The 19,178-nt window shown below is 45.1% G+C and overlaps 1 protein-coding gene across 1 annotated transcript in view; it reads left to right on the forward strand.

Moving 5' to 3' along the window:
- The first annotated feature begins 809 nt into the window (after positions 1–809).
- The window catches only part of Tmem178a (transmembrane protein 178A), a 58,813-nt gene continuing 40,444 nt past the window's right edge, over positions 810–19,178 (forward strand). Inside the window, exon 1 of the mRNA XM_052184797.1 lies at positions 810–1,251. Within this exon, the coding sequence (XP_052040757.1) occupies positions 852–1,251 (400 nt within the window). The 5' untranslated portion in view covers positions 810–851. The remainder of the gene's footprint in view (positions 1,252–19,178) is intronic.

A 19,178-nucleotide genomic window follows, 5' to 3' on the forward strand; every position in this document is an offset into this window, starting at 1 on the left:
ACTGGGCGTCTTTCAGAAGAAGGGCTGGAGCAGACAGACAGGCTCCAGGCTGCCACTGGCCAGTGAGAGGGTATGCAGGTCTACCGTGCTACCTGTCAGGGTCTCTGAGATCGGATCCTTCAGAAGTCTAGAAAAGAGGTTGGCCTCTCTAGATCAGAGTCAAAAGAGTCAAAACCCCCCTCCTTCAAGGATGGGGATTTGTTCCTGGGGCCAAAACAGAGACAGTGATCAAAATCAATTTGGACAAGAGGCAAGATCCAGCCTGATATTGGTGAATGTCTTGTAAGGTCGTGGGAGGGACAGAGGACCGGAGGCGGTGTGTGCAGGGGTAAGTGCAGAGAGGGTTGGAATCCAGGCAGGTATATAAAGGCAGAGGGAGCCAGGGACACAAAGGCGGAGTGGGGAAAGAGCGTCTGGAAGAGTTGAAGAAAAGTAAAGGGAAAGTAGGGACGGGGTTAAGAGGAGAAAGGAAGGAAGAGAGCAAAGGGAGGATGGAGAGCAGAGGTGAAGGCTGGGAGAGGGGGCTGGAGAGAGGGGACTGACCGCGGGAGCTGGAAGCAGGGAGAAGGACGAGGGGCGTGATCGGCCGGGCTAGGGGGTGGGTTGTGGAGTGCGGGGAGCTAGCTAAGGGGGAGGGGAGGGCCGCGGAAAAGTGAGAGCGCCGCGGGAGGGCGCGGGGCCGGCGGGAGGAGGCTCCCGCGGGGGAGTGAGGCGGGCGGGCGGCCGTGGGAGGGAGAGTGCGGGGCAGGTGGCGGGGAGGGAGGGCGCTCAGTGGAGCGCCGAGGCCAAGTGCATTGTGTCTGGCGGCGGCGGCGAGCCCACCGGCGGCTGCTGCTGCTGGCCCGGAAGCCATGGAGCCACGGGCGCTAGTCACAGCGCTAAGCCTCGGCCTCAGCCTTTGCTCCCTGGGGCTGCTCGTCACGGCCATCTTCACCGATCACTGGTACGAGACCGACCCCCGGCGCCACAAGGAGAGCTGCGAGCGCAGCCGCGCGGGCGCCGACCCCCCGGATCAGAAGAACCGCCTGATGCCGCTGTCGCACCTGCCGCTGCGGGACTCACCTCCCCTGGGGCGCCGGCTGCTCCCCGGCGGCCCGGGGCGCTCAGACCCAGAGTCCTGGCGCTCGCTTCTGGGGCTCGGCGGGTTGGACGCCGAGTGTGGCCGGCCACTGTTCGCCACCTACTCGGGCCTCTGGAGGAAGTGCTACTTCCTGGGCATCGATCGGGACATCGACACCCTCATACTGAAAGGTGAGCGGCGGGCGCGCCCTGCGTCCTTGCGTCCGCGCGCGGAGCACAGCCCGGGCATCCCAGGGGCGCGCGGGTCCCCGCGGTCACCTCTCCAGTAGCTGCGCTCCGGTGCCCCGCGCATTTTTCACCCTTCCAGACTGCTTTCCTGCTTTCCTTCCCTAGCTACTCTTCTTTCTCCGTTTCCTTGTTTCAACCCACCCTTTTACCATTTTCCAGGACTCTGTTTTACCCCTCACCACTGTCTCTTTCTCTTCCCTAAGACTCTACTCTGGTCCTTCTCTGCCTTTGCACTTGGCTGACTCGGATGTAGATGTGGGTTTTCTTGACAGTGTTCCCAGGAAGGGTGACAGCCACAAAGACTGATCTTTCTCAACTAGGTTCCTTCCCTCAAGTTGCATTTTCCTTTGAGACATGCCCTCTGGAAGAGACAAGATGTAAACCTCAGAACAGGGAAAGAGGGCTTTCTCAAGGATTGAGCTGGTTGGTATATCATTAAACTGAGGTGAGCATTCCAGCCTGGAGGGTTCATGGGGAGCAAAGGTCTGTCCTCCAAACACTCCAAGTTCAGGGTCTGTTTGAACTGGACTTCATATCCCCTAATTCACTAGTAAAGGCAGCTAAAGGGAGCTAAGACATCTGCTTTACTCATTGTTCATTATTCAACCTTCCTGATGACCACCCTCCTCAGGGTCTAGGTAGCAGCTGAGCAGAGCCAAGGGCCAAGTCCTTGGAAGTAGACTCGGGCTCAGAGATTCTCTTATGGTTGAGACACTTTGTAGGCTGTCTTCATTGTTTTGTAATTGGGCTTGGCATTGGTATAGCATCACTTTGCTCCTCTAGAATCTATGCAACACCTATCTTATACATGTAATCAGGTAGTTTGAATTTTTTTTGTAATCCCATGCATGTAAAAAATTCAATAAGGTGGTCCTCTTTTGTAGAGCTTCCTTTAACTTCTGAAGCGCAAACCTTAACAGAATTCTTGTCCTCTGGGGGATGGGGGGGAAACTTCTTTTCCTTAGACTCACTGTTCCCAAAAGGAAGTCAGAGGTCAGTCCATCTGAAAATATTTAGAAGCTAGAGAACAGAAGTACGTTGAATTACAGCCTTGGAACTACCAAGAAAGGAGAGGGTTAATACTGTGCTGGCCTTCCCCATCTTGTTCGTTGGCATAGTCTTCATTTCTCAAACATGTCAATTTCCTCCTTCCCATGGCTAGCCCAGCTGGGGACTGCCATCCAAATCTGTCTGTATATGGAAGGACTCCAGCAATTTGGGGGGCAATCGGATACAGTAATCTTCCTCCGGGAAGTAAAGATTTTTCTTTTCTCTTCCAACTTGCATCCAAATCTGATTTCTCCTCATGAAGACACTGCATAATTAATCCTGATAGTAGCGTAATACACGAACAAACTGTAAAGGCTGATTGTGGAGTCTCAGTTATGGAAATGCTTATTTAGGCAAGGCAATTGTGAAAGTAAGCAGTGTAGTCTGTCTCTGGAAATGGCAGAATTGCATTTTACACACACACACACACATTCCTCTGCGCCTAAAGTATTTCACTGCATGCAATTTGGATAGAGTGTGGTGTCTGAAACAGCAGAGCAGAGTCTAGCCCACAGCAGGAGAACTCCCACAAGGATACTACAGGATACTTATGGAAACGTGCTGGCTAGCTGAGGCGTCCAGAGTCAAGTGATCTTAGGAGATGAAGGATGTTTTCAGAGGTCAGTGAATCCAGCCTATCAACCCACTGTTCTAACCCTGCTACAGTTTCTGACAGATGGCCGCTCAATACAGTACCTGTACAACAGAACTCATGCTAATTAGATGAATTACATTGTTCTGGTTGTGAGTGCATCTTTTAGATGGAAAAAATTACCTCACATATATACTATTGATAGGTGCTAGCTCATCCTTTGTGGAGAACACTGGGGCTTTCTGGCTTGTCAGAAGATAGGGGTCCCATGCTGTGTCTGTTACTAAGCCCCAGCGTGTGTTTTCTCCCATAATTGTTCAAACTTACTTGGCCTTTGGTTTTGTTGTCTTTGTCTGGGCTGACTGTTCTTTGGAGAACTTGCTAGATCTGAGATGTATTTGTTTTAATAACAACAATGTGGATTTAGATTCCTGGGAAGCTAATGAGCTGATACTGTTAGGAGATGAGGAGCTTAGAGCAAAGGGTGACACCCTTCATTACAGGATCATGATTGTTGTTGGGGAGAAGGCCAGAAGCGCCTCTGGTGCCCACCACAGCAGTCTGCTACCAACCCACATTAGGATGGGTGAGTAACTCTTCTGGGTCTGTTTCACCTCTGGGAAATACAGGGACATTCCCCAGGAAATTTCATTAAAATTCTGATTCTGTGAATACTATGGAAAAGCAAAGCCATACATATTTACCTGTGTCCAGCATATGGTTCAGGCATCTATATTAGGAAACAATGTTAGCGTTGTTTTGGCACCTGACATCTGACAGCTGTGATTTGACTTTCCTAGCATAAAACACTAGAAACTGTCATCACACACACCTAAAACATCTGTTTAACTAGGGGCTCAAGGTCTGCTTCCTACTCTCCTCCCGGAATCACCTTATGAGTTTTATAATCATTCAGAAATTTTAATTATTGACAAGTTGACTCAGATGGGAGATTAGACAGGGGTCAGAATGTGGCTTACAAACTTTCTGGTATGCTCGGTGAACTTTTTTTTTCCCGCGTTTAATGAACCTTTGAGACAAAAATAAGTCAAGCTTTTCAACCTGTGGACACAGAGGGCGAAGGTGGGATGCAGATGAAGGCTGCAGAGAGGGCGGCGCAGAAAATGTCCTTCCACCTAATGTTAGGGTAGCCGGAGACGCTCGTGATTAAAAGGTAAAGCCACACAAGACAGATTGGTTTGGAAATGGTATATGTAGACTCTACACTATTAATATATCCCAAGAGAAATTACACAAACAGAAAGGCATCCATCTCAATGACACAAAGATTGGGAGAAAAGTCAAATTGTGTTTTGTTTGTTTGTTTGTTTGTTTTGGGTTTTTTGTCCCCTTTATGATTCAAGTTCAGATTTATCTTCTTTATTCTCTAGACAGCTTAGGCTGGACCTCCAAGTAGAACCTTCAACAAGAATGGTTGATTTCTCTTCCTCTATTCTTCGTTCCCTCTCCCCTCCCTCCCTCCCTTCCTTCTGGATATGACGTTTCATATATCCCAGACTGGCCACCAGCTCACTAAGTGGCAGACAGTGACCTTGAACCTATGTCTTGAATCTTTCCGGCTTCACCTCCCAGATGCTGGGATTACATGCGTGCACCTGGTTTATGCAGTGCTGGGGATCAAACCCAGGACATGCTAGACCAGTGCTCTACTAGCTGAACTCCATCCCTAGCCTGAGGTAAAGTTATTGGCAAGGCCTTCAGGACTATAGCCCTGTGCTGCTTTTCCAGGCCCACAAAGAACTACTCCCCAACAACTTGAACAGTGTTTCTCTGGCATCCAGCTCCCCCTGTCTGAACAGTCTGTCTCACCATCTTGGTCACTTGGTGTGTTGATCAGTCTTTTCTTGCTGTGATGAAATCCCCAAGAAAACCAACTTATTTTTGGATCCTGTTTTAGGCCCATACTTTCTGCCCGTAGCTGGCTAGTTCTATTGCATTTAGTAACTCAGGAAAGCAGAAACACCATGGCAGAAAGCTGCTCACCTGGTGGAGGCCAGGAAGCTGAGAGCAAGAGGAGAACTCGGGGAAGGGTACAGCCTTTCAAAGCGCAGAACAGAACACCCTGGTTGACCAAATCCCTCCAACTTCCTGGAAAAGATTTAAAACCATCAAGTTTTAAATCTATCAGTGATCCAGTCAGTTCCTCAGATGTGCACCTCTGAACATTGCATTAAGCACATGCATGTATTTTAGTGGGGGTTGGGAGGGGCAGGATTCATGTTTAAATGTAATTCCAATATAACAGGAAATCATATCAAATACTTTGAAAATGGTCTACACTATACTTTTTAAATTTACTTTCCAGTTCAATTAAAAACAAAAGCTTACACGTGGAAGGTAAAATTAGAAGACTTTGGAGCGTATTGAGGGTTCTTTTGTGTCTCATTCTAAGTTATTTTTGCTGTGTGTTCTTGTGGTTCTGGCTTTTCAAAAAGATGATTTTATGTGTATGGGTGTTTTGCCTGCATATATGTCTGTGTACGGTGTGCATAGCTGTGGTGGGGAAGGGGGCAGAAGAGGGATTAGAACCCCTGGAACTGGAGTTACTGATGCTGTGAGCCATTATATAGGGCCTTGGAATTTGAACCCTGGCTCTCTGGAAAAGCAGCCAGTGCTTTCAACTACTGAGCTGTCTCTCCAGCTGGTCACTGCTTTTTTGGCTCCAAGAAAGCCTTTCCGGTCAAAGGACTAGCTCTGAGAATATGCAAATAAGCCACTTCTGTCTAATCAAACGAGAGGCGTGGGTTAGCTGAGCTAGCTGAGTAGGCACTTGAACAGAATGGACTTAATGCTCTGGGCTTCAGGCTTCTCCATGCTGCTGGGAGTGGAGCAGGTTTGAAAGAAGCCTTTCTGTATAAAAATCAAGGAAAGGTTAGGCCAGTGGACTTGGCATGGTCTATGTAAGGTCTCAGAAAATAGCAAGTGACCTAAAGATAGATTCTACATTCATTTAGTCATTATCCATTTATTTACTCAAGAAATAGATGGTGAAGTGTCAGGCATCGTCTTGACGTAGAAGACATTACTGAGAGCTGCACAGAATGGACAAATCCCTTCCTTCTTAAGGGTACCTTTCAAGGAGCAGAGTTTGTATTTTCTAGTGGATTACACAGAAGCTACTCTTAGTAGGCGGGGGAAGATTACCTGACTAGAGTGGAGAGCACTTTGGGAGAGCTGATAGTGCTAGTGAGGAAATGACAGAGAATATAGTGTGGTGTGATGGAGTGTCAAGCCCTGTGGGGACTTGGTGACATCCTGTCCAAGAGCACAGCATGCTAGAAGGGCAGTGAAAGACAGGTTCTTCGGAAATGTTTTCCCATGCTTTCTTTCAAAGCCAGGAACATTTACTTTAATAAATAAATATTGGTTAGACCTATGGCTGTATTACGTAGAACTTAGGAGACATGGGGCATGAATTGCAAATAGTCATGGGACTCTATTGGAAGTCCAAGCTATTTTATTAGCTTTGTTGTAAAATTGTTTTAATTACGAGTTCTTATTAAGAACAATTAACATTACTTTCCAACTATCTGCACTTTGAACATGCAGATCAAATTTTAGCCTTGTATTCTGCCTACAATAAACAAAATGAAATTTAAAGTAGTAGTTTGCTTTTATGAAATTAAAAATGACATGATTTCAGAGATGTGATGATTATGACTCTATGTATGTAACATTAACTTGTGAAAATGAATGGAGGCTGAATTGAGATCTGAAGTAGAAGTACCTCCGAATGGTCTTTGAAGCAGTCTAATGAGATAAACAGAGATATCAAAGACGGTGAGCTGTACATAAACACTCTGTCATTTTGCTCTCTGTATGAGAAAGAGAGAGAGAAAGATCTGGGAGGAATTTACTAGGCCTGTTCTGCTTTGTGCTAATGATTTATCTGCTCCTCCTGTTGCTTATTCACCACAAAATTAATAGTCTGTACAGGACCCACCAAGTTCTACCTGACACAGAAATAGATGGGTGATTTTCTCCAGCTCATTTGTAGACCAAAGTGTCGTCTGTGTGGGAATAATTGTCTACCAAGGGCAGGTCTGTCTAGGGAAGCTGAAAGGCCAGCATTCTTTCTCCTTGGCCCAGGAGGACGCAGATTATCGCAGACCTTGCCTTCCACACTGGTGGCACGGGGATGCCTCCGTTTTACGGAGTCTACGGTTGTGATTAAGAGTGGCCCAAAACATAATCCACACATCAAATGAGGTACAAGAAGAAAGGAGGAGTGACCCCTGGTTCTGGAAAGACTCAGTGAAACAGTATTCGGCAAAACCAGAACGGGGAAGTGGGAAGGGGTGGGTGGGAGGACAGGGGAAGAGAAGGGGGCTTGCGGGACTTTCGGGGAGTGGGGGGGCTAGAAGAGGGGAAATCATTTGAAATGTAAATAAATTATATCGAATAATAAAAAAAAATGTTAAAAAAAAAAAAAAAAAAAGAGTGGTCAGGAGCACCCGCTGCTCTTTCAGAGAACTCAAGTTCATGTTCCGGCACCCATGTCAGGTTGCATGAAGCCTTGTATATCATGTGTGTGTATAAAACTCCAGTTTAAGGGAACCCATCACCCTCTGACTTCTGAAGGCACCTGTACTCATTGTACATGGTACACATAAACTCTCTCTCTCTCTCTCTCTCTCTCTCTCTCTCTCTCTCTCTCTCTCTCTCTCTCTCTCTCTCTCTTAAAAAGATTTCCTTTATGTCTCCAGATAAGTGATGTCTGGGATGTTCTTGAGAATGTACTACTCTGATGCTCATCTAGACATAATTTTTCTTCTTCATTTAAAAATGTGTGCACGGGCTGAGTTAGTATGTGCATCATAAAGCAAAGACAAAAGCAAATTTTGAGGGGAGGATGGTATTAAAATGGTATAAGTAGACATTTTGCTTGAGCACCTGATGATGCCTCCCACAAACACACTAAACCCTGCTTCTCTTGATGCACATTGGTTAGGGCTAACTCCTCTCTTCTGAGCAGAGGAAGCAGAGGCTTGCTTACTGTGGCTGAAATGTATGCACACTCTCTCCAGCGTTCTGCTATAGCACACACATTTATCTTGTGCAGAGGAGAGGAGACGCATTTTATTTCCACATCAATTCTGACATTAGGCACAGTATTAAATGAGCCCTTTTGATTAAACAACTGCTACTTCATCCTGCCCAACTCTTAATAACTAGATTTGTAGTTTCATCTTGTCCCATGACATGTGGAGACTAGCATGCCCGAGCGTGATCTTCTGTTTGAACACATTCTGTCACCAACACTCGTGAAGCTTATCTGGAACAGGAATTAAGTTCTTGCTACTCTGTCATCACAAGAAGGGATTTGTTCCATTCTTGCCTGTTTGTACACCAGCAATATCTTTGAAAAGTCGTTTAGAAACACAAGAGTCACCGGTGCTTTAAGTGGTTTGTGATCAAACTTTCCAGAACCACTGACATTTTCATTTACTCTGTCCCGTGGATAACATTTAGCAATGGCCTTGAGGGGGAAAATGGAAACTTTTTTTTTTGCCATGTCATAGAAAGTTCACATTCAATTACACCCAAGTGCTGCGGAGTGTGTGTGTGTGTGTGTGTGTGTGTGTGTGTGTGTGTTTCCTCCCCCCTTAGCTATTGATATTTCTTCTTCAAAGCTCAAAAAAAGTCCTCCAACTCCATCAGGCACACTAATCATAATTGCCAGTGTTCTTGATTACTGCACAACATAAAGTTTTGTTGGAGGACCTTATGGGATCACAAAGACTCCCCGTGTCACTGCTAATCATGAGGTCCCATTGATGGGATGGAGGCAGGTCTCAGGGTTTCCCCAACAGGAGCAAGAACAGACTTCATTCCATCATTGTGAGCACCCGCAGTGCCCCAGACTCCAGCTTCTCAGCCTGTAATGACTGACCGTCAGATTCTCATAGCAGATTGCTAATACTGCGACCTCTGCCAAGCGAGCTGTCACCTCAGATCATCCGTGCCCTGGATCCCCCAGCCCACCTTTCTTTTGTCTGTCTTATCTTCCAGAGAAAGTCCACTGTCTTTCTGTGAGTCTAAAGTATGTGACTACCTGTGGTCTGTTTTCTTCTACACTTTGCTGGTTTCCAAGAATGACAGTATTCAGACTTTGTTGGACTGTCTTCTCCATCTCTCACCCACTGCCAACAACAGCAACTGGTGGGATGGGAGGGGAAAATTGAAAACAAACCAACTGAAAGATTTGCAGATAATACAAATAGCAAATATGTCTCTTGCAAAGCAAAATATTAGCTCATTATTTTAATGACAAAGATAATTTTTAACCATGTAGATCTGCCTTAGGCTTCAAGATATTTGGTTTTATTCCTGTGTGTGGTGTGTGTGTGTGTGTGTGTGTGTGTGTTGTGTGTATGTATGTGCACCAAGTGTTTATGTACATCATGTGTAACAGTACAGGTGCCTTCAGAGGCCAGAGGGTGTTGGAGCCCCTGAAACTGGAATTACAGGAGGTTGTGGCAACTGAGCCTGGGTCTTCTACAAGAGCATTTACATGCTTTTAGCCACTGAGCCATCCCTGTAGCCTGAGTTATTATCTTAAAAAAGAAACAAATAAACCAGGTATTGATATTATCTATAGCTGTGCATAGCTTTTGGTAAAGAGTTTTCAGGAATCGAAATAAAGGCACCTCCGTGACTAGAGAACAGACTTTATCTTCCAAAGCTGCTAGAATTGATAACGTTAGTTTGTTGGCTTGCTCACGGGGTTTCCCTGTAGTTAAAAGTGATTGCGGTAATTAATCTGCTTTGTTGCAAATTTTAACTAAAAGGATAGAAGTGAGCTTCTTGGAGTGTGAGCTTTGGAGGTGGTGTGGCAGACAGTGTTTGCTTGCAGTCCAGTGTGAGGAAGCTCACGCTGTATTTGTCTTTCCTGCAACTCGGATATGATCAGCTGACTGTACACCAAGCAATCATGTCTCCAGGGGACACCATCAGGGAGCTGAGCAATGGAGAGGAAGAAGAATAGGCCCTGTGATTTACTTTCTCTTTTCTTAAATTACAGAGGATAAAGTGAATTACTTACTGGCTGTTCCCACCCCCACCCCCACCCCCAGCTTGAATTTTTTTTTTAAAAAAATTTTTGTTCATAGGTTAAGAAAAAAAAAGAAGTCAATCAACGCCCTTTCCCCCCCCTCAGAATCTGAAGGATTTCTGTTCCTTTTGGTTCCTGCAAGGTTTCTGACATAGTTCAGCCAGAAACAGACTCCTGAAATTCTTGAAGTGGCAAATTATGTCTGTTCAGATGATTCTAGAAGGCTTGGCTGTCTGTATCACACGACACTCACCTGCGACTCAGCAACGGTGCTTGTGTCTACGTTGTGTACTTGGGATGTAGCTATAGCAATCATGAAGCAAGTTGAGTGGGAAATCAGGACGGGTCGGGGGGGGGGGGTGTGCTTTATTTGGCTGGAACCTCATTTTGCTACATTTTAAGGAATTTTTAATTCAGTGTGGGAGATGTAAGTATTTGCCTCATTCAACAGTCAGTAAATATTACGCTTAGAAAAAACCTATTTTAAAAAGTAGTTTCTTAGTCATGAATGAATGCCAAGTGCTGCAGTTTCGTGTTAACAGGGCTGCCATCTTCATCATACCCACAGAAACGGACAAGGGCTTCTGAGTTGGGATTGATTTTTTTGTAGAAAGCTACTTAGAGTGATACTTTGATTATAGAGGTTTTAAGTCTGAGCATTGTGGAAATGCTATTCATGAAGTTATTGAGGAAAAAAGCCACAAAGTTTATCACTTAGGGTATGGTGGGGAAGTTATGGAGAACGTCATCAGGGCAACAATTTGACCCTAGATAAATTTCCAGGGGTGGAGGTGGGGGCATGGGGGGGGAAGTTGTGGTCTACTGGGGGGGGAGTCCTGACAGTCTCCTTGGGGGTGGGGGTCGTGATGGTCTCCTGGGGGGTAGGGTGGGGGATGGGGTGGGGGGGCAGGAAGAAGTCATGCTGGTCTACTGGAGCCTGTACCTCTCAGAGCTCAGGATCTGTGCTGGGTCACTGATGACTAGAACAGCCAGCTACAGCTCGTTTAGTACTGAGCATCTGCCATACTGGGGAAGTTTAGCCTGGGGGTTAGACACTGACAGTATTGGTAGAAGAGAGTTCAGACTCTCAAGAGCTGGCAAATGCAGATGGGTAAATGAAAGAGCAAACAGGAGAGCCGCAGCCATGACTGGCCTGGCGGGCTCTGTAAAGGGCAGTACTTTTCCTCAGCTGCTCCAAACAAACGACACGAGGGTAACCATTTACTGGTTAGAAATCTAGCCAGATGTCTGGTGAGAGGACAGGGAAGCTGCGTTGTGTTGCTTTCTCAAGGGCTATGCATCTCTTTGCCTTGGATAGCTCTTCCTCTGTCTACATTTGTCTCTCTCTCTCTCTGTCTCTCTCTCCTGCCTACCCTGTCCCCCTTCTCCAACCTTCCTGTTCCCCTTTCTCCCGCCCTCTTTCTCCCCTCCTCTCTCTTCTGAAAGAAACCCAAATTAGTAGGAGGTAGGTAGGAAAATACAGGCGGAATCAAAGATTCCTGGCCACCTGATTCTGTGCTGCAGACTCCCATCATCACTTGCAATCCCTCCTTCCCCTCCCCCGCCCCTTCCGTCCTCAAAGCTTGTTAGCTGTCTGTGCACTGGGTGAACGTTGTCGTCAGCATAAACTCGAATTGGTTTTAAGTTATAAGCAGCAGGCCTCATTTGGAAGGAGAAGGCCCTGTGGTTTCATGTAGAAGACTTAATGCACTCTATTTTCTGGGGTGGAGGTTGTAGGGGGGGGCAGTTGACGGGTACAGTGGCCTGGGCGTTTCAGTCCTTAAAAGTCAGCCTTTGGTGCCACCACTGATTTAGGAAAGTGGCAGCTGTATAAATAACTCATTACCTGTTGGTCCCTGGACAGGTCCCAGAGCACCTGATTTGGAGAACTTCAAAAGGGAATGACAGGAGGGGCCCTAGAAGGGAATAACTGTGCATGTCCCCCAAATGTGACAGTTACTGAAATGAACGTGTCTGCCGGGTTCTGAGCGGAGTCCTCCCCTACCCTCTTCCGCATGCCCACAGACAGATGCTTGTGCAATGGCATGTTAATTATGCTGCGGTGGAAATGGACTGCTCTGTACCAACAGGCACCAGAGTTTCATTTCGGAAGTTTGTGGCAGGTGTACATTATCAAGGGTGTGTTTCTTCCTAAATTATCACAAGATTCTGCTGTTAGCACCCATCTTCTCTCATATGCAAGTTAAAATGGCAGCCCCCCCCCCATCCCTCAGAATTCTTCAGTATATTCAGGTGGTTTTTTTTTTCTTTCTAAAGTTGTTTTTATTTCCCAAAGGGTCAGGTACAGCAGCATTTCTGATGGGGTATGACACATCATAATTTGGATTGTGGGTGTAATTTTTTTTAAAGGAAGTTAATAAAGTACTTGATAAACATTTATGCACTCCTCTGGGTAGGTTTATTGGTTACGAATCTTTTAGTGTCAAATAACAGAATATCCAAGTAAAAATGGCTTAACCCAGGAGGAAAAGGCATTACTGTGCATAATAAGCAGTCTGGAGGAAGTCTGCATCCTGGCTAGTTAATCACAGAGGTTGGGTGCCGGAAGGAAGGCTTCACGGGTCCAACACTGGCGGCTTTGCCTGAAGCCTGCTTTCTTCCTGGACAAGGCTGCTCTCAGTCACCGCCTCACACTGTGATGGTTTAAAAGCCAGGTTTTAGATGGTTTAGAACCCTCTGCTTGGCTCACATCTTACGAAATGATCAGTAGGCTTTCCCCAAGTCTCATTGGTCAGAATTATGCCCTGTGATCATTTTTAAGCTAACTCCTGGCAAATGATAATTCTTGTAGAGTAACCAAGCTCTATGACTTGGGTTGAGGGGTGGCTAACTGGTTATCCCAGAATCTAGCTTCGATTAGCTTAGGACAGGTACACATATGTGGAGTCTGCCATAGCGGGGCATTGAGATGGTAGCCCCAGCCTAGAACTCGGATTTTTGTTGCTAGCTCTTCAGTTTATTGCTTCCTCCATACCCTGCCCCTGGGAAGGCTCTGCATTTTTCTTTCTGGAAACCCCATTATTTTCCTTAATCTAGAATGACCCACAGGTTGCACTGTTGTTTCTTACAGGCTTGTTTATAATTGCACTTTAAAAATGCAACACAAAATGTCCAAAATCATGCATTTTTGGAGATGTAAATTGCTCCAGCATGAGGCGATGCAGTTGTTAAAATCCGATATACGTTAGATTGGTGTGGCCCACATGAAAACACTCCTCAGATATGTAGCCATTGTCTCTCTACCTTTCCCAGTAAGTGGATATTCAGCAGCTGCTGGGAGAGTTGTGGCCATCATTACTTAGAACAAGCGCTTTCCCACAGGCCGGGTCCTCTATCAGACCTGTTCACACCGCACCATGGCTTAGTTTAATTTCTCGCTTCTGAGCACAGTGATGCACCAATGTATTTCATTCCCGGCTCTGGACTGGTTCTGAGTGACCATCATGTGAACGTTCAAACAGGCCTATGGTAGGCTCGAGGAGGGAATCAGCAAGGCCTTCTCTGCTATTGCTTGGATCCTTGCATGTTCAAAGAGGCACACGCTCAAAATCTGAAGAGCTAACCTCTTCCAAGTCAAAGGAATGCTAGCTGCCTTTGAGGCAGCATATCTAGAGGGCAGCCAGGGAGCCACTGCTTAGCGGTGCTGTGTTTGGAGGAGGGGAATGGAGGGAAGGCATAGGACGATGGCCCCTGTCATCTCAGCAGGAACGGGCAGGACAAGACACATCACTGCACTACACCGTGTGTCTCCTGATGGAATAGCCACGCTCCTCTGTGCCACTCCCCGGGCTCTGAGAGGTCTGTTTATTTAAGCACAGAGCAGGAATTACAAGCAAAAATGAACTCTTGCAGATGGGCTGAGCTAGCAGGATTTTTTAGCACTGAAGCCCAAGGAGATGCTGTAAAACCACAAGGTGTGTGGGTGGGCACATATTTGGACCACTGGAATGCATGCCAACTTGTAGGTCAGAGAGAGGGAGAGAGGGAGAGGGAGAGGGAGGGGGAGGGGGAAGAAAAGGGGGAGGGGCAGGGGGAGGGACAGGGGGAGGGGGAGGGAGACGGAGAGGGAGACGGAGAAGGAGAGGGAATGCATACAGGGGAAAAGAAATGGAAGGCTGTGGGAAGATCAGGAGAGCAGCCAGGAGGAACAAGTGTTTGCTGAACCCCTGGGAAGCCATCTCTAGGATCTTCCTTCCCAAGCAATGCATTAAGAACAGTCAGCATTTTCAAAGGCAATCTCATTGTGTCTTATCTTTTCACTAAAAGATTCTGATGAGTTAGTTCTCCCTAAGTTTCAACATATTATTTCCAAAGAAACCCACCATTCCATCATAGATACATACCCAAACAATAACTTGTATCTATCTAGAGCAGCATTCTTCATTATAGCCAAGAGTCAGAACAACTCAAATGCCCATCAGCAGATAAAGAAATGTGATATGCCCATATATCGGACCATTATTCAGAGCTTAAAAGTAGGGAAGAGGATGAAATACTGGCGCATGCTGCAACCTGATGGACTTTGTCAACTTTATGCTCAGTGAACGACGAAGCCAAGCACACAGGGCCATGCACTGCACAGTTCCTTATGAAATAACCGAAGAAGGAAAACCCACAGAGACAGAAAACAGGGTGGGAAAGTGATTGCTTACTAGGTGTGGGATCTTCTTTGGGGTTTATGAAAATGTCCTAGAAATAGCGGGAGACTGCATGATATATTGTCAGTAAAGTGCACGATTTTTTTAAATGGTGAACAGCAGCATCAGGAGCTCCTAAACTGGTGATTTCCTGTTGCCCAGAGCTTCAGGTTTGAACTACCTAGCAGGCATTCACAAGCTCTCAACAATGAAGCTCCAGGCACATTTCTGACTTTAGTCCCTGCACTTCTCCGTGAAAACCGGGGTCAGGCAGGGCTACACTTCACCCCTCTCACACACACTCTTTAGGACCGTTCCCCACTTTTTCTCTCGCATCTAGATCATGGCCGCCTTTTTCTTGAAATTCAAGTGTCATTATATTTTCTCTCTGTTTTTTTCAGCTCTATCCTTAGCTCTAATTTCATTCCCGTTGGAATAAGTTTGAGCTTTTATTAATAAATTTTGTTCTTTGACAGTTTCCTACATGCATATGATAATGCTAGTTACTGTCCTCCAAATTTGTTTTCCTCGTTCACTACTTTTTGTTTCTCCTTGTGTCCCACAGAGTTTAACTAGGGCCATCTATGTGACCAGGGGCTTGTAAGTATCTATTACAGTCTGGTGGGCTCACACGGAATACTATGCTTCCCCAGTAGGTCAGCAATAAGTGGGAGGGACCCATGAGCCTCTCCCCAGTCTGTCGCTGACTGTTAGGATTTGTGTGAGCCCAGTGACGCTGGAGCAGCTGCCCTGAGTTTATGAGTACCATAGCTGTGTTGGTCATTCTCCAAGACTTCTCCCAGTTGATCCTTATGTGCCTTATGAGGGTCATTAAATGTCCTCAGTCATCCTTTATTCTTAGAATCTTCTGTATCCAGGGGTCTCTACTTGCACTCTGTTCACTGCAATGACAGGCTTCTCTGAATGGCTTAGAGTAGACTTCATCTGTAGAAAGTAGTTTGATGCTATGTAAATTCAGCCGTATTAGGTTCCCCCCTCTCAGGGGCCTTTTCAGTCATGGATTTTCAATAGTAGCTAAAGATGTCCTTTTGTGAAGCAGGCAACAAAATTGAATCGAGGAACACTTGGTTACCTCCATAACAGATGTGCCATTATAGCACTAATGGGTACATTTGACTAGCAGGTTGGAACTGTAGTTCATAGAATTCACAACTGGATAAGATAGTTGATGCCTTAAACCCCCAGCAGCTTACATAATACCACTGGACACTAGCTATTAGGGAGGAATCTTCCAACTGAGTTTCAGCTTGGTTTTTCTATACCTTGAATCTAACCTGTTTGGGGGCTTCTGAATTCTTCTTGACAAACAGTTCCTATAGAGCTACTTGATATCAGGCACTGGGGCTTTATTTAGCTACCCATTATTTCTAGGACGAGTAGTGTCTAGCCTTGTGGGTATCTATAGGTTACCATACAGTAGGTTTCTGAGTGATTTATTATATACTCACTTTATTTTGATCACCACCACCACCACACCATCTTCCTGTCCTGACATTCCTCTCCTTGTTTGAACTTTTACACCAGGATGACTTTTTAAAAAAATAAGTATTTCACATTTATTCACAATTTTGCTATCCAATGTCAATTGTGGTCCAAAATTATTAAATGGAAAGTCCTGGAAATAAATGGCTCATAAATTTAGATTATACAGTGTTCTGAGTGATCTGATGAAATCTTGTACCCTTCTGCTCAATAAGCCCAGGAATTGAAAATCTTCTCTTGATCAGTGTAACCACCTAGTTAGTATCTGCTCCTGGCCTGCCAGTGACCTAGTAACTAACCACTGTGTTATCAAGCCTGTCATAATATCTCAGTACTTGTATTCAGGTGATCCTTATTTCATGCAATAATACCCCAAAGAGCAGAAGTGGTGATACTGGTACTTTTATTATGGTATATAATGGTTATTTTTGAGTTATTATAAATTTTAACTATATCCCATGCATAAATCAAACCTTATCATAGTTATGTATAGAAAATTCATAATGTATATAGGAAATTTGGTTCTAACTCCAATTGTCTGGTATCCACTGGAGATTTGGGCCTATACTATTCTTGAATAAAAAGGAACAGCTATTTACTAAGACCCTCCTGTGCTATTTATGCCTCATGATAGTGATGTCTACTATATAGACTTTCCTTGCCCATTCTTTCTCTATATTTTGAAATGAAGAGAGATGACAACTAGCCTATTATTTGGACCATCAGGTCTTTCCATTGATTGACTGCTCAAAACAACCATGTCGGGTGGATTCAAACCACAGCCAGACCGTTCTCTCATCAGCTCCCTACGGTTTTATTTCAAGCACAGAAAGGGAATAATTGTTCTGTTTTCAGAGACTGGGGATTAATTAGACTAAGACACTAATAAATAAGCAGTACTTGGCATTTTAAAAGTATTCCTCATAGTAGAAAACAGAGAAACCACTAAAGCTAGTATTCATGGTACTATTTCCTTCTTACGTCATTCAAAATATAGGCCTACCATTAACAGAGAGCTTCTTAATGGACTCTTACCCCAAATGCCCCCAATCCTTAGGTGAAGGACTGTGAGACTCTTTGGGTTCTCCTGTCTGGCTGTACATCTGCACAGGAAGTTCCTACCTCCAGGAATTGGTCCTTTGTCCTTTTCAAAGGATAAACCAGGTGGATTTTGAATCACAGGAATATAATATAGTGCTATTGTTTCACCAAGTTCATCCCGTGCATGTCCTCATACATTGGTCTTATTAAATGTTCCCTTTTCAATAAAACTATTGCAAGTCCAATTATGTGCTTCCCATCACCAGAAAGCAGAACGGAAGGAGAGCGTTGCTGGAGGCCTCCTGGTTGGTGTCCTTCACAGCTCTTTCATCAGACTGTCTGCTGCTGTTAGGCTTGTTCCTAGGGAAGCTTCTAGGGAGAATCACGTGAGATGGACGGCTTCTTTCCTGCCCCTTCAGGAGACGAGGGGGCTTTGCTGGGATTCTGAGGTGGCCTTCTTTCAGTAAGCTTACTTCACAGGTTACTGAAGTGACAGGCGGCAGGAGAGTTGGGGTCTTATTTCGCTGTGTTCTTAACTGGCTGTGTGACCTTGAGCAAGTCGTCGCACCTCCAGATCTCAGCTCATTTGTAGACAGAGAGCTTGGGTGTGAGTAGAGCCCTTTCAGGTCTCTTTCAGGGTTTACCACTTCCTGCTAGGATGCCCAGATGCCAGCAGCTTAATTACCTCAGCAAAGCGCTGGGCCTTGAAAGGTCGGTTCTCTCCTGGAGCGGGGTTAGGACCAGCCAGTGGAAAGACCTTTCCCGCTTCTCAAATCGTTCACCCACACCACTTTGCTTTGCTCTTTTGAGTGTGACATGCTTTCTTTTCGCTAATTTTCTTTTCCATTTTGCAATGGAACTGAAAGAGAAATAAGGATTTCCCTGTCCTGTTTCAGCATTTGTATTTTGTGAACATAGTGTTTGCCACTGGATTGGAAGAATTCAGTCATCTGCTTTTCTTCTCTATAGATGAGTTCACGGGGGATGGTATCGGTAAAATGGATCTCCTCTTAGGAGATGGAGTTTGAGTGCATATTTGATGGAGAATATACTTTAGAAATTTTCATAGTGTGTCCAATTTAAATTTTGCCTTGCCAGTTTGTTTTAAATGTCTCTGAAAAATTTTTGAAAAGATTTTGATGAAAGAAAGAAATCTACTGTCTCTTATTACTATTATTATTATTATATCATCATCATCATCATCATTATTATTACTATAGGGAAGATTCTAGGTTGCTTTCCTTCTGTGCTTCGTGAGGGTATTTTATTTGCATAATCCATAATTATGTCTCATTTCACCCAAAAGTTTTATTGACACAGTTTCTGAATCTAATAGTTAATATGTTAAATACCTGGAAGTTATATTTGATAGACTTTAATTTATGAATCTTGATTATTCATTTCAATCTCTTCCTTTCTCCTTTGAATGATATTTCTAGGTAGTTTGCTGACTATTGGCATTGGCATAGTCATTAACCTCACCGGAAGCCCTACCTAGAGAACTTGGACAGACATCCCTTTTCTCAGAGTCGAGCTTCTTCCTCTGTGCTGAGGGAAGGCACACTGAGCACTAGCAGCCTAGTTCAGTTAGCATAGGCAGCCCGTAAAACTGCTGGGCTGCAGTTAATACTCTGACCCTTGTCAGGAATGGTCTGTGTTTGTTCTTAAATCTTTCCATACCAAGCAGATAAAAGATGGACAAATCAATATCTTAGAGTAGCTGCATTGGGGTCTGGCTGGTTGCCATTGAGAGAGGCACTGTGAGACTTCCAGTAGACACACTGTGTAAGGGCCACCCCCAGTAGTCACACTGTGTGTGGCCAGCATACTGCCTTACCTTTGTCCTGGGGCCATCTTTGTTTGTGCTCATTTGAAAATCTCACAGGATTCTTTAAGTCAAGACAGATTCATCTTTCCAAAACAAGCTAACCAAACTGCACGTAAAGGTGGT

The sequence above is a fragment of the Apodemus sylvaticus genome, chromosome 6 (assembly GCF_947179515.1).
Source record: "Apodemus sylvaticus chromosome 6, mApoSyl1.1, whole genome shotgun sequence".
Classification (NCBI taxonomy): domain Eukaryota; kingdom Metazoa; phylum Chordata; class Mammalia; order Rodentia; family Muridae; genus Apodemus; species Apodemus sylvaticus.